General features: G+C 32.2%; 1 protein-coding gene across 1 annotated transcript; it reads right to left on the reverse strand.

Moving 5' to 3' along the window:
• Positions 1 to 739: 739 nt before the first annotated feature.
• On the reverse strand, positions 740 to 9,576 carry LOC127736485 (uncharacterized). The gene is made up of 3 exons (XM_052247034.1): positions 9,442 to 9,576; positions 3,155 to 3,284; positions 740 to 2,855 (listed from the first exon to the last, which is right to left on the reverse strand). Exon 3 carries the CDS (start codon positions 2,842 to 2,844, stop codon positions 979 to 981), a length of 1,866 nt encoding a protein of 621 aa, XP_052102994.1. The 5' UTR covers positions 2,845 to 2,855; positions 3,155 to 3,284; positions 9,442 to 9,576; the 3' UTR covers positions 740 to 978.
• Between the last annotated feature and the right edge of the window lie 9,780 nt (positions 9,577 to 19,356).

Consider the following 19,356-nt stretch of genomic DNA (forward strand, 5'->3'; position numbering starts at 1 on the left):
TGGTGTGTGTGTTGCTCGGTCTTTAGAAAATAATGTTGTGTATCCTGAACCTAATTTTCCTGTTGTTGTGTTTAGTTCTATGCCATGGAATAGGTTTAATTGTCAATTTTGTATCTTTTGCATCTCTTGCAGGCTATATTAGCTTATATAACTGCTTTTTATCTTCCAAATTAAATTCAAATATTGACAGTTGTAGCTACATTTTAATTCACAAAACAAGATTTATAGATTTATGTGATACATACCGCAATGTAACAGAGAAAAAGTTAAATGATAAATAAAGGCAACAGTAGTATACCGCTGTTCAATAGTCATAATTCGATTAAGAGTTAAACCAAGGGAAACACATCAACTACAAGAAGAAAACAACGGAACAACAAAAACACCGAACTACAACAAATGCAAATACCAACATACATAGAAACGGACTGTCTGAAAAACGACTGCCATATTCCTGACTTGGTACAGAAAATTTTTAAGAATAAATGGTTTGTTGAACCTGTTTTTAAGGCTAGCCAAACCTCCCGCTTATAAGGCAATGTAAAAAAAAAAAACGCGAAAATTAATTCTAGTGAGGCAAGACACAATTTCTTATCCGTAAATTTTTTATAATGTAAATATCAGTTTCCTTCCTCAAAACTCTGGTCAATCATTTTAACATTTTTTCCTGAATATCTAAACAATACACCATATGCAAGTAAGCTTATTTTTACAATCTATAAGAAATTTACAAAATTACTTTTAGATGCAATAATCTAAGGTTTCATCATTTATTTAAAGATTCACAACAATAAGTTTAACTTTTCCCGATCTCTGACATCTTGTTTAACTCGCTATGAACCTATGACTTATTTTACATCGACAGTTATATACCTGCACATTTGAAATCAAATAAGAATGTAAAAGTACTGGAAAGAGGAAAGTGTTCTTTCGACATACCCATGTTTCCGATGTGTTTCCTACATTTGTTCTAAATTATTATATCATTTCATTACTTATCTCCAAGCACCTGTCGACGGTCCCAAAATTGTCCTCATCAAAAAAACACATTTCTCTAATTGCTAATTCAAGATCCCGAACAGCATTACGTTTTCCACTGGCGTCGTGAAGATGATGAAAGCACAACAATAATAACATATTACAGTAAACAACAGGGGGGATCTTGACATATTTACAAATTGTTGTTAAAGTGATCAGTTCTGTTGGCAGTAAATGAAATGGATGAATAAATCGTACGTCTTGAAGTATAAAATGTTTACACGTCAGGCATAAACCAACTGCTTGCTTGATTTTCTGGAAAACAGTTTGTTCTTTTAAACTATTTGACACACGCACATATAATTTATCTGTCGTACACTTGGAAAGACAATAGGTTATTATATCAATGCATAGTTGAAAACGCTTACATTTGTAAAAGAATGATGCTAACTGCAACCAAGATGTCAATGCATCAGAAAATAAACCAAGCATGAAGCCGCCTAATGTTATATTGTAATCTTTATACAAGGATTTGTTGCTCCTGTTAAAGATCAGCACGTTTAGCCTCTGTGTGCATTTGTTTAAACAAACAGACATCATGTATTTGCAGAATTCGTCGTGTGGAAAAAAAATGAAGGCCATTAGGGAACGTTTGATGGTTGCATGATCAAGTTTTAACATTCGATTTTGCATTAGAAAATGTGGATAAAAGAGACACGATAACGAAGACGATGTAAGGTCTAATATAGGTGAATTTCCTGAATCTGTTATATACTTTTGAAAGGTCGACGTAGCAAAAATTGACACCCAAGGGGACGTATATATCAGCCGTAGCGTATACAGTAATTCTGCTTGTTGTTCATCTGTAAATCTTTCATCAAACAGGTTGTTGTCTGGGATAAAATAATGTAGACATGTTTTATATTCTACACAGTATATAAGTCGTCTCAAACATTTCATGAAACAAGAAATCGTTCTTTCTGGTTTCCATTCTGAAGGATTCGATTCTTCACATAACCAAAACATTATTGTTTTAAGGAAATATGAACAAATGAGATCCCCGTGATTAGGTTTGATTATGTCTTTCAAAACGACTTTCAATAACGCATAACATAATAGCTGCGAGTGTGCAAACGAACAAATTAACTGTTTTTCGGCCATAGAAAATGAAATCCGCCATTCTATGTCCTCGCTTGGGGAGTTTTTACATCCAATAGGAACAAATAAAACACCATATTGAACAACTGTAGTAACAAGTTTATAATCTGGCCAAGTAGATCTTGGTCTATCTATCCACTGTTTAGCTTGTAAAATCCATTCTTTACATCGGAAACAATCAGCAATATCAAGTTTATCTGGTATAGATTGACAAGGACCGTGAATAACTGTACCAGGATATAATTCTGATTCCCTGATAATTTTGCTCGAAAGGAATGTGTCATTTCCAAACGTGTAAGACCATTTGTCCGTTAGTTGCATTGTGTTGGTGTGTATACGTACTTTGTTATACAATTTTAGTTTCGTAAATCCAGGTTTTGTATCTAAGTAGTCCATTAGCAGAGGTAATTTATTTGAGGTGTACATTTCATCCAAAACACCCTCATTCTCATCCATAATACTCTCATACACACGGAATCCTTCACGAACATGCATTTGATCGTAATCACTGCCCTTTAGATCAATACCTTCTGCTCTACTGCCACTACTTATAAATGTAATGTGTTTATAAGTATTACATGTATTAATTATAAAGTCCATAACTGTAAATATATTGCGCCTTGTTTTTACAACATCTTCAGAACCAATTATGTTACACAAGTAATGGTAAAAGTCACGTGAAAGTTCTTTGTCTTCTGTATAGTTCATGTTGGCAATTTCTAAATTAAAATATGAATTATGCAGAGATGATAATTCGACATTGTACCTGACAAAGCATCAATTCTATTACTTAAATTATTGATCTAACATCATCTGAGTAGTCAAAACATAAAACATTTAAAAAACATTTAATAACATAAACGGTACAAATTTTACAGTGCACCAGATGTACAGTTCGACAATAAAAGTAATTTTAGTGATGCGATACCAAACTTTAAGAAAATCCTGACAAGCCATTAAAAATTGAAGTCATGTTTAAAACAATACATTTTCTTAATTTATCAAAGTAATCACTTACTTATATTAGACTCTGTAATTTAATCAGAACATTCGTTTATCCTTGTGTCTGTCTGAATTTATGATTTTATTTGCGTGTTGTTATGGAATGTTAACCAGGATGAAAAGTGTCCAACAACTAGAACATCCACCTGTAATAATTATACTAGTTAAAGTATTTGATCCAATTCATTGAATGTCTACAAATGGTACACTAAATGTAATTATCTTTTGGCTTTTGTATAGAAACAATGTCTTCTTCATTTAAATATGTAAGCATCAAATAAAATTGCTGATTCGAAACGTCATTTTGATTTAGAAAAAGAGAAACAAAACACGTTAATTATTTGTGAAGCCTTAAAGTACATTTCCGTAAATCAAACACCTGTTGAAATATGCACATTATCTGTAAAACAACAATAAACGGTTGTTAAATGATCAATTATCAATTGCATGAATTGCCCTTTATCTGCAATCAGCCCTCCATTACCTATAAATACAACTAAACAGTGCTGTAAATACACATACATATCTCCGCCTATAAAGCAAGAAGTTTTTGTATATATCAAGATCGTGATGGCAAAGTGTGGATTGCTATTTAGAATCTGTCACATTTATAAACTGAATCAATAAAATCAAGGACCAATTTCCCATCCAATTAAATGAAAATGCAATGTAAGAACTTTTCTTTCTCTTTGTTCCCCTCGCATCTTCCTATGAAATTAAATTATAAAAGAACATGCACGGAATTTATAGGACTAAGTGGTTCTTTCACCTAGTAACTGGTCCCCGCCCCGTGCTTCTTTTTAAGGGGTGTATAATAAACCTTATTCTACTGCCAACAATGTGCGAGGAATATTTGTAACTGGACTATTACCTTTTCATTCAATTAATGCCCTATGTACACTACTGGTTCTTTTGCCATTTTACAAACTGCCAATCAATTAATCAATCAAGATTATGAATCTCAAATCAATTAAATCATGACTAAAAATGATCAATCCTGATTAGGAATCAATCAATAAATTGCACAGCGTAATGCTGGTTCCATTGCAATTTAACAAACTACCAATCAATCAATCAATCCATCATGATAAGGAGTACACTGTGTACTACTGGTCCTATTGCCAATTTTACAATGTTTCAATCATTCAATCAATCAATTATTATTTATAAATCATAATTAAACACAATCAATCAATCAATAAGTAATCAATGATAGGAACGACCTCTCAATTGTTCAAGAACAATCGGAATTTTTATTAGGGTCTTTCCAATTTCCAATGGAAAGACCTTACTGTTTTTCTTCTGATTATAATTATTATTCTTTTTCTCCTGCCACATATTTAAGCAAAGGAATTCAAAAAGTAAGCAACATATTAAAATGATCTATGATACCAAGTATTGGTTCATCGATATATATCTTGCAGTCAGAGACAACACACTCTCCGTTTATTTTGTTAGACTTATTTCCCTTGACTCTCATAACTATCTACAATGTTGTTTTTCAAATGCTCCTTTGGTCATGTCGTAACTTTTTTACATTTTGATCGAAACAATATGGCAACTTCGTATAGGACTTATCTCCCATTTGAAATTTTACTGTTTTGATATATAGTAGTAACTCATTAACTGTAAGCATAGGACTCATGGTCTTTTGATTTGAGATCACTTGAAAGATGATTTCAAGGTCAACGGTCAGGTCATGTTGTAGATTTTGACCTATCATTATACCTGCCAAAAATACCTAGAAACCATAGTTTTTAGAATCAGAACAAGTACTTAAATATGACTCTGGCAGTGACTTTGTTGAAACCGGAAGTTTCCATTTATTTCCATTCTCCTAGCTAAAAATGCCATAGTTATCGGGAATCAGTGAAAACAAGTACTAAAATATGACACTTGAAGTGACTTTGTCAAGAACAATTGAGATTTAATTAAGGTCTTTCCTATTTCTAATGGAAAGACCTTACTGTATTTCTTCTGATTATTAAGGTCTTTCCTATTTCTAATGGAAATACCTTACTGTATTTTTCTGATTATTATTATTCTTTTATTTCCGCCAAATTTAAAATAAAAGTACGTGACATATCAAAATGATGTTTGGTACCGATTCATCGTAAATAGGGGCTGCTAAGCCGTACTAATTTTCTTATAAGAGTTACATCCCTTTACTCTAAAAACCTGTGTTTGCTACTCCTCATTTTCAGTAAGAGTAAACGACAATTGATTTTTTAAATTGTTTCTTGCGACATGTCAAAACTTTTTGTTGCGTTTGTCCAAACTGAACATGGGAAATTTTTCGAGTTATCTGTCCTTCAATTCTTTCATTAAGCGATATGTAGGTGAAACTCAATAACCAAAAGGCGTAAACACTTCAGATTAGACTTTCTTATGCAAAATATTGAAAAGGTCAATTTCAAAGGTCAAGGGCATTTTTAAAATTTAAACTACTGTTTGTGTTTGCTAAAATTCTGGAACTATTAAAGATAGATTAAAAAAAAATGGTACATAATGTTTGGCTAACTGAGATTCAAATTTAGTACAATGGTCCAAAGCAATGCAATCACTCCCTACAAGAGTAATTGACCATGAAAAATTCAAATTAACAAGTGAACTGGATCAGCTTGGAAACTATGACAATAACGAGGTATACATGCATTCTTTTCCCGTAAAACATAATTATGCTGATTACATAGCCCGTCCCCCCTAATTAAAATGATGCACATACAATGAAAAACAGATATATTCTTCTTACGCCTGCTAGAATATGAGTATAATCTGAAAATCGTTTAAAAAAATACGAATTTAATGTTTATATGCCTTGATGTACATTTCCGTAAATCAAACACCTGTTGAATTGTGCAAACTATCTGTAAAATATTAATAAACGGTTGTTAAATAAGCAATTATTAATTGCATGCTATGCCCGTGCTCTGCTTTTAGCAATTCATTACCTATAAATACAATTTAAAGAATGCCGTTAATACATGTACAAATTCATGTTGATTGTCCATTGTCTCTGCCTAGAAAGGAATATAGAACCAAAGTTTCTGTATATATGACGATCGTGGTTATGTCACAGCAGTCTACAGCAGTATCTTTATTTAGAACATGTCAAATAAACAACGGAATTAATGAAAACAAGGACCAATATGAATATTCAATTAAAAGAAAATGCAACTTAATAACTTTTCTATCTCTGTGTCCCCCTTGCATCTTCCTATGAAATAAAAACTATAAAGGAAAATGTAAGGACTTTATAGGAATAAAGGGGGGGGGGTCTTACCTCTTTTATCTTAAACCCGCTCCTTCCTTCTCTAGTGGTGGGGGTGCATTAAATCCTATTCTACGTGTAAGTAATTACGAGGAATATTTGTCACTGGACATTAACTTTCAATCAATAAATTACTGTGTACATGTACAATACTGGCTCAGTTGCAATGTTACAAATTGCCGATCAATCAATCGAGCAAAATTATGAATCAACAATCAATCAATCATGATAAGGATTCAATCAATCAAATAATGATAAAAAATGATTATTAAATCAATCAATCATGATAAGCAAACAGTCAACCAATTATACTGCGTAATACGGGCCCAATTGCAAATTTGCAGATTGCCAATCAATCAACAGAGTAAAACTATGAATCACCAATCAAGTGATCATGATAAAGATTCAATCAATCAAATCATGATTTAAAATGACCATTCATTCAATCAATCATGATGAGGAATCAATCAACCAAGTACATTGCGTAATACCGGCCCCATTGCCGTTGTACAAACTACCAATCAATCAAACGAGCAAAACTATGAATCACCAATCAATCATTCATGATGAGGACTCAATCAATCGAATCATGATTAAAAATAATCACTCAATCAATCAATCATGATTAGTTATCAATCAACTAAGTACACTGCGTAATACATGCCCCATTGCCGTTGTACAGATTGCCAATCAATCAATCAATCAATCAATCATGATTGATGAATCATGATTAAAAATAATAAATCAATGATAAATCAATGGAAGGAAAGACTTTTTAATTGTTCTTGAACAATTGAATCTATATTTATTATTCTTTTTTTCCGCCACATTTAAAATTAAAATCCCTTAAAAAGTACACGACATATAAAAATGATTTTTGGTATCAAGTTTTGATTCAGCGTTAACTATATTGTGGTGAGGCTGCTAAGCCGTACTAATTCTCTTATAAGAGTTACCTCCCTTTGCATAAAAAACGTAGTGTCCGCTACTTCTCAGAAATTGAGAAATTGCCATTTATTTCAATTATCCAACCTAAAAATACCTATTAACCAGTTAAAATTAGACTATAGGCTTGAATTTAATCAAGGAGAGACCTTTGAATTGTTCAAGAACAATTAAATTTTACCTATTATTATATTTTTTTTTCAGGCTAGGTCAAAACTGATAATGTATACAGTTTAAAAACTAAACTTTAAAGAAATGAAGGGTTACTGTATTTGTCAATTTCAATGAAAAAAAAATATAATATGATGTTTTTTCTCTTTTAATAATTTACTTTGTTTTAAATTCTAACATTTCAATTTAATCATTGTAATTAATTGTACATTTCTAAATTTATCTTGATTATCCTGCTTGTAATGGGCGTCTTAAATTGACCCTCGGATGGGGACGTTAAATCCGAGGCCCCATGTACAGGGACATGTCACGCCCAGTGCATGTAAAAGACCCCTTCTGCAGATTTCGTTAAGAGTAGACTCTTTGGGGCCACTGCAGAGGCGAATTTTGTTAGCAACCCCTAAATTTATTCTTTGGTAGTGACACTCAAAATTGCAGACGCTGTAGTTGTATATGTCTACAATGGCTATAGGTGAAGGGGGAACGTTGAAATCTCACAAAACATGTTTAACCCCGCCGCATTTTTGCGCCTGTCCCAAGTCAGGATCCTCTGGCCTTTGTTAGTCTTGTATGTTTTTTAATTTTAGTTCATTTATACGTTTTGGAGTTTAGAGTGACGTCCATATTTATTGAACTAGTACACATTTTGTTTTGGGGCCCACTGAAGCCCGCCTCCGGATGAGAGATTTTCTCACTGTGTTGAAGACTATTGGTGGCGGTCGGCTGTTTTCTGCTGTTTGGTCGGGTTGTTGTCTTTTTATCACATTCCCCATTTCCATTCTAAATTTTATTGTATGGGGACATTTGGTTGGAAACCCACCCTTTTTATCTGACTTGATTGTGTTGGATCCCCCTTTTAAAATGGCTGGATCCATCCCTGGTATTACTCATTTTCCTCTCGAACTCAATTTTGCTATGTCTTGATTAATTGATTTTTGATTGCGTAATGTACAGTGGCAAATATGTCAACCGTGTTCTGGACGATGTGCTGTCTTGAAAAATTATTTATAAAGACATAAAAGTTATTTGATGAAGATTTCTTTCCCAAGTCAATCAAGCACGGTTGTACAGTTTTTGCTTCAGTCCCTAAAACTTCATCCAGTTCTTCAAAAAAAGTGACAAGTTTAAGGTGACGCTTAAATGACTGTGTTGGCCTCACTTATTTGATATTTTGTTGTAATGCTGTGAATCTGACATTTCAAGTGAATGGTGTAAATACATGTTTATGGCTATGCCTTGGTTAAAATCTTGGATAATAAAGCTATATGGGTTTTTTTTTTTAAATAAAAGAGCAATATTTGGATTATGGACAAATAGTTAAGATTATTATGCTTAATTCATAATTATCATTATTCAATATAATTTGATTTCATTAATATTTGTGATAACATTTACACAAGGCCTATATTGACTATCGATTCCATGTAGTCAAAACCTGATTTACACTACATATAAACATTGATTTTTATAAATTGGAGCGTAATTAAGTTTAGTTTTGTGTGAAGAACACTAACACTTCACCGAGTTTAACTCAATGTGAACGCGGCCTTGAATGTTTTGATCTCTCACCACTTTCTTGTTCTCTGTGTGCCTTGGAGATCGGTGTTTTATTTAATTCCGATTTTTTTTTCCTTTTTGAGTTCATGCTGTTTTGTCCCTTATTTTTGTTTGTTGCCGGTATTTTTTACCTTTTTATTAATAAACGACTATTGAACATCGGTAAACTAATGCTACATATTACTGATAGTATTTAATTTAATGCATTTTTTAAGGTAAGTTTTGTCAAAAAGCACTCCTTGACGGTTACACAAAAGAGAAATCCTTAAATTACGCATTATATATATATAACGGAATTACACAAAGTATGTCGCTTTGATTATCTTACCGATGTTCATCGTATTATCATATGTACTTACATGGATAGCTTAATCTCCTTTAATAATAATTATGAGACTAAAAATATATTGACATGGTTTTATATGACAACTGGAAAATGTATCATTTACATACGGAAAAAAAATCCCAAAAGACATCACAGAAACTGTGTTTCTATTTCCTTTATTTTAAATTAGATTATACAAGTGGTAATATTTTTAAAAACAAAATGAAACAATGATTCACAAATCACAAACCTTGCTTAAGGAAGTTTTTATTTTGTTTCAGTTTTCATTTATTTCTATTATGTATAAAAACAAAGTGTCAATTATCAATAACTAAACTGAAGCGGCAGACAAACTATATTTAAGTAGAGACCTGAATCTTTTTAACAATTGCAGCTTTTGTAAATCTGTAAGGTATATTTACGAAAATGGCATTTAAATTGATAATCTTTTTAACTTTTTTTATCGGTTTGTATTTAAATTATGAGTTTAAATGTCCCTATCCTATCTTACCTCTTTCTTTTCGTGCTTTAACCGTGAACAAAATATGATAATTGCTGTATGGGTACTGACTTTTAATGAGTTCATGTCTAATGACCATATTTGTTAAACATTGTGGTTGAATTATTGATGACCTATGGCTAACATTGCCTTGAATGCATAGGTTATCAAACGGATAAATGAGACCAGTGTTGAAGTACTTATGCACATAAACTTTTAACAGCAATTATCATTTCACATTTTTTATTTCTTTTTCGGTAAAGTAATCGAGCATCGTAATATAAAGACCTGTGTTGTTTCTGAATCAATTTGTTATATTAGCGTTATACATTTTATACTATAGATCCATATATACTGGAAAAAACATATAGTATATTTTACTTATATATCCGGGATCAGACCATTTGTTTGAAGCAATATATGTGTAGGACTTTCTGTTTCCCGAGGCAGGCTGTCATCAAGTAGTATGTGGTTTAAATGTGACGGATGTGACGAATGATATTGTCAGGTGTGTAGAAACAATACAGTGTGAATATGGTAATAGACACGGGTAATAACCATCTTTAAAGATTTAGTAGACTGTTTTTTTTCATATATGTTGTGCTTACAACAAAGGTTCCGCCTCATTTTTAGACTTATACCTCGGATTTGACATAAGCGGTCATCTCAGTAGCAGAATCTATGACAAACGAGACGATTTTGATTTTGAAATTATAAAATCCCCCACCTAAGCAGCAATATATCAACTTTACCTGCATATGGGATATACATTTCTCAACTCAGTCGGTAGTCCAGAGCTTGCAGCTACTATTCAGACTTTATAACACGTCACCAGTGTCTGTACAGAAAGTTGATGAACCAAGTTTTTTTTTAAAAGAACGTCTCGTCCTTTTTCTAATAAAAGTTCATCAGAAGATACTAAGACCTTGTTGAAAAATATTCCCCATCAACTTTACAAATATTACATGTAGGTCTTGAATATTAGATTCTAGATACTGATGTTTTTTATCATCCTAATTACGTACAACAGTTTGCTTTTTATTTGTCTTTGTATATTTTTAACCTTTATTGTTTAGTCCATTGTTGGTGTTATCTTTTTGGCGTGACTCGATATCTATATATCCCGCCATTGTGTTATTGTGTTATGGTAAATTTTTGTATTCTTGTCTTTCATTTTTGCTTATGTGCTTTGTCTATAAAGTCCATATATGTCATTAATTTGTTTGTTGTTGATATAGTTGGTTTTTATAGTATGTAAGATGACTGCTGTATCAAAATTTTTGATACTTTTACCTATTATATCTGTTTGTTTTGCTCACACATTGTTGTCAATATTATGGAATTCTATGCGTCTGTCATACAAGTGAGAGGTTTAACTAGCTATAAAACCAGGTTTAATCCATCATTAGGAAATGCCTGTACCAAGTCAAAATCTGACAGTTGTGTTCCATTCGCTTGATGTGTTTGAGCTTTTGATTTTGCCATTTGATAGGGACTGTCAATATTATGGAATTCTATGCGTCTGTCATACAAGTGAAAGGTTTAACTAGCTATAAAAACAGGTTTAATCCACCATAAGGAAATGCCTGTACCAAGTCAAAATCTGACAGTTGTTTTCCATTCGTTTGTGATGTGTTTGAGCTTTTGATAGGGACTTTCCGTTTTGAATTTTCCTGGGAGTTCGGTATTTTTGTTATTTTACTTTTTTTTATACATGAAATGAAGTTACTTAAATATAATTTTCCACTGCTTTGCAGAATTGTTTGGGAAAGCGGATATGCGTAATTGCAGTTTCTGGCATCCTAAGATAACAAACGCAGGATTTACTAAGTATGATATTTCATGAATTTTCAATAAATAACGCTCGTAAATGTTATTTTTGTTTTCGTGAGGATGACCGTAACTGAAAATAGGAGATACTCCTTACTTTTCTAATAGAATTTTTAAAGGTCTGTTTTTACTTCAGACACTTTCGATTTTCCTACTATTAACCGTTACTACCCTTGAAAGTTAGTAATGAACTGTTTAGAACAGCGTCGTTACCAAAACATTCGTTTTTAATATTATATCTCCGAAATCATTCTTTTTCGCATGTAGATGACATAAAACATATTTCTTACTTAAAAAAAATTATAAGAAAAGGAATTCTGTATAAAATCATGCCCATTATTAAACCTATCTTGCCATATTTTGAAGTCGGCACACTAGAATACCGTTTTTTTTGTCATTTATGAGATGATTTTAGGTCGGAGTCTGAGGTGTTAAACCTACCCTTTGGTAACACTGTTTAGACTAAAGAATATTTTAAAAGTGCGTTTCTATGTATGTTTGCGTTTGCTTTTGTTGTAGTTCATTGTTTCTGTTGTTCCGTTGTTTTCCTCTTGTAGTTGATGTGTTTCCCTTGGTTTTAGTTGTTACCCGGATTTGTTTTCGCTTAATCGAATTATTACTATTGAACAGCGGTATACTTTTGTTGCCTTTATTTTTGAATGATAACAGCATAAGTCTGAAAACGCTTTTTTTTAACCCGCCATTTTCTACAAAAAGGCCTATACCAGACGGTCAACGATTACTCATACTAGTAAATGATTGATAATCGATTTTGTAGCAATATTATATAATCGATTAGCAATCGATTACTTAACTTTCTACTGTGTTCTTGATTGCAATCGATTCTTGTATAATTTCGATTACAGAAGTATATAAACAAATTCATTACAATACTTTATATAGAAGTTCAAGTGTATAACAGAAAGTTGTTTTCTGGAAGGAATTTAATAATGTTGATCCAAATGATTCACAAAGAGCTTAAATACTTGGTTTTCTACTATTAATAATGAGCTTAGTTGAAGGCCGTACTGTAACCTATAATTGCTTACTTTACCTACATTGTGTCTTGGATGGAGAGTTGTCTCATTGGCACTCATACCACATCTTCTTATTTAAATGAGCTTTCTAGCAATAACACGCACTAGGGCTTCTGTTGTTTCTTTGAATCATTCAAACCATATTTTGCATGTGGTTTTGTTACAAATTTAGTCAAACTTGTTTTCTCCTTTATCCTATCACAAGTACTGATATCTGTGTTTTCTGTGTAAAATACAAATGACACATATTTGAGCATTGAAAAAATATGAGAAAAATAGCTCGTTATAGTGCATTTACTTAGTTGGTATTCCTCCAATAATGATAGTTTAAAAATCATTTGGTTGTATACAAATTTTCTTTCATGTTATAGTTTATATCAATTTAGCAGCTTACATTTTTATGACATAATAAGGATTAATCATATTATCTTGACACCTATCACCTCCAAACAATGTATACCCCTAAGCTGTAAATGATTATGTACATATAAAACTGAGAATGGAAATGGGGAATGTGTCAAAGAGACAACAACCCGACCAAAGAGCAGAAAACATTCAAGGCCATCAATGGGTCTTCAACACAGCGAGAAAATCCCGCACCCGGATGCGGGCTTCAGTTGGTCTCTAAACAAAAATGTGTATATGCACGGATTAAAGACATCATTTATACTAGGGATGATGAAATAAATCAAAGTCTACATTTGACAAAACATCATCCTGTGTGCATGTTGTTTATAACTTATACACAATGATAACACGATTATAAAACCCTAATGGAAGGGATTTGGTTTGAATTTCTATAGGGTGAAGGCATATTTTTTTCTATCAGTTCACTTGAGGTCTGGAGCTGGCATGTCAGTAACTGCTAGTAGTCTTTTGTTTATTTATATCTATCTTTGTATTTTTACTTAGTTTCTTACGTTGCCTTTTCTAACATTGAACTCGGACTTCTCTTAATTGGATTTTATTGTACGAATCACTGTTTTTTTTTTTATTCTACATTGGCTGGAAAAAAAGGGTGGAGGTTGAGATATCACAAAACATGTTACACCTCGCCGCATTTTTGAGCATGTCTTAAGTCAGGATCTCTAGTCTTTGTTAGTTTTGTATGTTTATTAATTTTGGTTCATCTATATGTTTCGGAGTGTAGAGTGGTGTCCATTTTTCCGATCTGGTATACATGATTGTCTCGGCGCCTGCTCACGCCCGCCTCTGGGTACGGGATTTCTCGCTATGTTGAAGGCCTAGGTTTCTTTTGTACATTCCCCGTTTCCATTCTTTATTCTAATGTATATACAATTTTTTTACATTTCAAATATTTCATTGAATAAATCAAAAGAATTGAATAATTGGTTTGGCCTATATGTATCATCTCCAATTTCAATATGGAACATCAAACAAATAAGTCAAAACAAAATTTAATATAATAGATATACATTAACATGACAAGAAAATTTGGATGTTGTCTGCACACGTCCAGATATGAAGGTTTGGTAATATTTGCACTTGACTTATAAAGTTCCATCCTTTGGGATTTCTTCTTGAAGTTCAGTAATAGTTATACACCGAGGGATAGGTGTGTCTGGATAAGAAACCCTGTCGGCCGGAGGCCGGAGGAGTTTCTTATCCAGACACGCCGTATCCCGAGGTGTATAACTAGCTTACACCCCATTCTAAACCCTAAATTTGTTAACATTGATTATTAAATGAAAAAAAGACACGATAGCATATTTATTGACAATATCAAACCATGATTTTTAAAAATATTTTTTTTGATTACATGAAACCCCACTAGTAACCTTTCTTTGGCTATCTTTGTTCAAACATTGACAAGTGAGTATATTTTACATATGTCAAGTTGTTTTGCATATTCCCGTTAAATCCATGTGCTAATATGGATCAGCGGGTCAAGGTTGACTGTTTCGTGCATTCTTATTACAAACAAAAAATACATCATGCTCCTTGTATACAGTTGTCAATATGGACGGGTATAAGACGGCCGGGAGTTAGAATCCCCATTTTTTTAAAGATCAATGCTTTAGAATAGAGACATATGACTGGGATAAAAAAAAATTACCTTCAAGCAAAAGAGTATTTAAAGGATTATTTTTGTATTCCATATAGATGCTTATTGGAATTTCCTAAAATGTGTTTTTTCAATATCATGAAACTATTTGTAGTGAACACTATTAGTAATTTCTTATGTTCATGCTATTTAAAAAATAATCAATTTCTATTGTTTCGAATAACAAAGGACTTTGTTTGCGGGATGTAGAATCAGGGGTTTCCAGAAACCCCGCTCGTCACACCCTGTGGTCAAAATCCATTGTTATTCGTAACAATAGATCTATTCAATTTACACATGTTTCAGAAATAGAAACTATGAAGTATAACAATAGAACTGGGGTGTAAAATGACTTCTCCAAGATTTTGGCATGTTTACTGTTTTATCTCCACAAAATAAGTGAACTGTTCAAATGAGTGTTCATCAGCTGACATATTTTTATTAGTGTTCAATGACACAGCCTAACGTCGTGTTTCATGTCCACAAAATACATGAACTGTTCAATAAACCATTCAAATGAATGTTCATCAGCTCACACATTAACTGTTCAATGACCCAGCCTAAGAACATAGACATATTTTATTTCAAAAAACTAAGGGCTTTATTTAATATTTCATTGGATATTGAATGAAAATCACTTTTACTATTCATTTAATGATTAAGATCAAGACCTGTGAAAAGAAGAATTAAAGCATATGTACATTATTTGAAAGAAGAAAAAACTGTATTTCAATATCATGATAACATTTCATGTTATGTCTGTGTATTAGCAGGGTCTTAAAAAGAAAAACAATAGAAAAAAATAAAAAAAATTGTGATTACTTCTAAAATTTTCAGCTTACTTTAAAAAATCAATTAATTGCAATCAATTTCGATTACCCAATCTCTGGCCTTTACAAAGTCAGGAAAAGGACAGTTGTTTATCAGTCGTTTCTCCTCGATGTGTATTCAAATGTTTCATTTTGAAATTTTTCGTATTAGTTTCTTCATTTTTATGTGCCTGGCAGTTCGGTGTTTTTGTTTTTCCGTTGTTTCTCTTCTGGATTTGATGTGTTCCTCTCGGAAATTGTTTATTGCCCACATTTGATAATTTCTTGTTGATTTATGGCTTTTGAACAGCGGTAAACTACTGTCGCCTATATTTATTATGCAATACACAAGTGTTTACCTGAATCATATGTATGTCTTTACAATGATGTTCTTTACAAGGGGTTAATACGAATGATCTGTCTGTTTGTGTTCTCACATAATTTTGAACAGCAGTTATACAAGTGTTTAACTTTAAAACCAGCTAACCAATCATTTTCCTCGGAGAACGCATCTGTCAAGCCAAGAATATGGCAGTTGTTTTCCAGTCGTAATTTGATACACAAAAGTCATTTGATAATTTCTACAAAAAAAAATTCTCTTGTGAGTTTCTTTCTTTGTCTTTTTAAACAGTGTTTGTTCCATATTAAAATTTCATGTCCTGAAATAATATACACAATAACGAAATAATATCTTCACCCAATCGAATTCCGCAAGATTGAATAATAATGATCTTTCTATATCAACATAAGTGGTCGGGTATATTTGGTCGTAAAAAACCTCAAGGTCAATTTCAACCACACTTTTGCTAGAATTACAAAAACCAAGATGACTTTTTACGTTAAATTTTTAAATCTTCAAAACATATACTTAACGTAATAGAAAGTAAGGGTACGCAAGTCAACCAATTTATAGACTTTTTACAAACATTCCAGTACAGCGTACATAGACAAAAGGAAAACTCATTGCTTATACTTACAGATCATCGTATAAAAAAACCATTTGCAATTACCATTTAGATTCTTTAAGTAAATAATGAGTAAGAAATAAATAAAGGCAACAGTGGTATACCGCTGTTCAATAGTCATAATACGATTAAGCCTAAAAAAAATGTGATGAGTGAATAGATGGGCAGAGTCAATTTCTCTTATAATAATACTAGGTTGCATTTATACGCCATAAACGAAGTGATGTAATCAATGGATTCATTTTCAGCCAATAAAAGAGTAACAATTTTATGAATTGAAAACCTTCTGCAAATATTAGAAATTACTGCAAGCAATTTTATTGTTTTTGAGTATGTTCTATTTTAGTGCAATGTTTTATATCTTTGATTAGTTTTATTTAGTAAACCATGGTAAACAAAACGCTTGTTACTGTATTTCATGTTTGTTTTTCGTTAATTGTTTTGTATATAAATTTGACCGTTGTTTTTTTTTGTCTGAACTAGTTTGCACTGGTCATTTTGGGGCCGTACTGTAACTTATAATTGCTTACATCAACGCCATTTGGTCTAGGATAGAAAGTCTCATTTGCAATCTAACCACATCTTCTTTATCTTATATCGATTAAATTGTTTAGAATAATATGATTATCATTTTGAAATTTGTGTCTAACTAAAAGCATGTCCTGGGTTTTTAATTATTATGATTCGAGCGTCACTAATTAGTTTTATATAGACGCAAAGCATTTCTGGTGTGCCAAATGTAGCCTGGTATATTTTATTAGTATTTTTCTCTCTTTATATGCAGTAGTACATGGATTTCAAATAATTTGTATTTTATGTAGACGAAACGCGCGTCTGGCGTATTAAATTATAATCCTGGTACCTTTGATAACCATTTAAGCACATGCACATATTTGAGAGAAAGGCACATGAGGATAATTTGATAAACGCTTACTTCACATATCGCATCATCCAGAAATGTTAGATTCACTAAGGCACGCATCTGACCTTTTCAGCAGGGAATATTATAATTTAAAGATATAATTGAAAATGAAAAAATAAATGTCTAGAAAAGTAAACTTTAAATTTATTTTCATTAGAGTTTCTTTCCTAGGTTTACACAATTGCCGAAGTAGAATTCACCGTAAAATATGTTCATGCACAATACGCATACATATCATTCGAGGTCTAAAGAAATGTAAAATGAAAAAAAGAGATAATAATAATCAAAAACAAGAAGTAAATAAAGGCAACAGTAGTATACCTCTGATCAATAGTCATAATTCGATTAAGCGAAAACAAACTAAAACCGAGGGAAACATCAACTTAAAGAGGAAACAACGGAACAACAGGAACAATGAACTACAATAAAAGCAAACGCCATCATACATAGAAACGGACTGTCGGATAACAACTGCCATATTCCTGACTTGGTACAGGATATTTTTAAGAAAAAATGGTGTGTTGAACCTGGTTTTAAGGCATGCCAAACCTCTCGCTTGTATGGCAGTTGTTTTAAATATCGCTTAAATAAAAAAATAGAGGTACAGCACAGTCAAACGCTACAAACTTACCACGGAGAAATAATAAATTACATCAGATAAATTAAAACAAGAAAAACACAGTACAATGTACATCCCACAACAGTGGACGAGAAAAAAACCAGATAACAGGACACCACAAGTGAAACAAAAACATGCACGTATAAGCGTTATAATAATATGACGTGAAAAAACGCTATCCCAGATAAATCTAAAAATAGTTTAAAAAATAAATTAGTCGTAGCACGTATAAACAAACAAACCCATGAACCACGAGAAGTACACTATACTGACAAATAAGACATATGCAAAATGTACCGGAAATACAGAATTCAGACCACAAACATAAAGAACACTAACGAAATAAACAGACAACTATCAAGCACAAAATGACCAACCAACAAAGACTTATAAAATCAAAAAACATTTACAACAACATTAAACATAAATAAGAAACAACACGAACTTGACTAAAAACTGGGAGTGTAATCAAGTGCTCCGGAAGGCATTCCCTGCACCGTATACGGCACCCGTCGTGTTATTTCTTTGTTCAGTCCGGTAATGATGTAAGGTTACCTTTAACTGAGGAAGAATATCAGATATAATTTTTGACACACTTTTGTCAAAATGGCCAATCAGCTCATGATGGCAACCATAAAATGTCTTGAGAGCTAACTTTAATTTGACTAATTCATAGCCCTGTCTAAGCAACTTTTGAGAAAGCAGTTTTCCTTGCTAAAAAAATCAACAGATGAGATCCCAATGTAAATTTTTATTTTGTTATTCAAGAGAGGTGAAAAATACCAAGTGGACAATCAAAATGACTTTAGATAACGCGTAGCATAAAAAATGATTTCCTGAAAATTTTGCTTGATAAAAAACCGTTTCATTCCCTAAAATATAAGACCATTCATTAATTGCTGGTTTGTTGTATGTGTGTAATTTGTTGTACAATTTCAATTTCGTAAATCAAGGTTTGATATCGTTGGTATCCACCAGAAGATGCCTTTATAATGAGAAATCTGTTATTTTCTCATATACCTGCAATGTTCATTAATACTCGTCAAGATCGTAGTCACTGACCTTGAGATCGATACCGTCTGCTTTACTGCCACTACTTATAAGAGAACAATGCTAATAGATATTATTTATAAAGTTCATAACCGTTAATATATTTTAGTTTTTACAACATCTTCTGAACCTATTATGTTACACAAGTATTCA

The sequence above is a fragment of the Mytilus californianus genome, unplaced genomic scaffold (genome assembly GCF_021869535.1).
Source record: "Mytilus californianus isolate M0D057914Y unplaced genomic scaffold, xbMytCali1.0.p SCAF_31, whole genome shotgun sequence".
In the NCBI taxonomy this organism is placed as follows: Eukaryota; Metazoa; Mollusca; class Bivalvia; order Mytilida; family Mytilidae; genus Mytilus; species Mytilus californianus.

Bases quoted from the DNA above. Each gene is read 5' to 3' on its own strand.
- LOC127736485 (XM_052247034.1), bottom strand. From the start codon at position 2,844: ATGAACTATACAGAAGACAAAGAACTTTCACGTGACTTTTACCATTAC.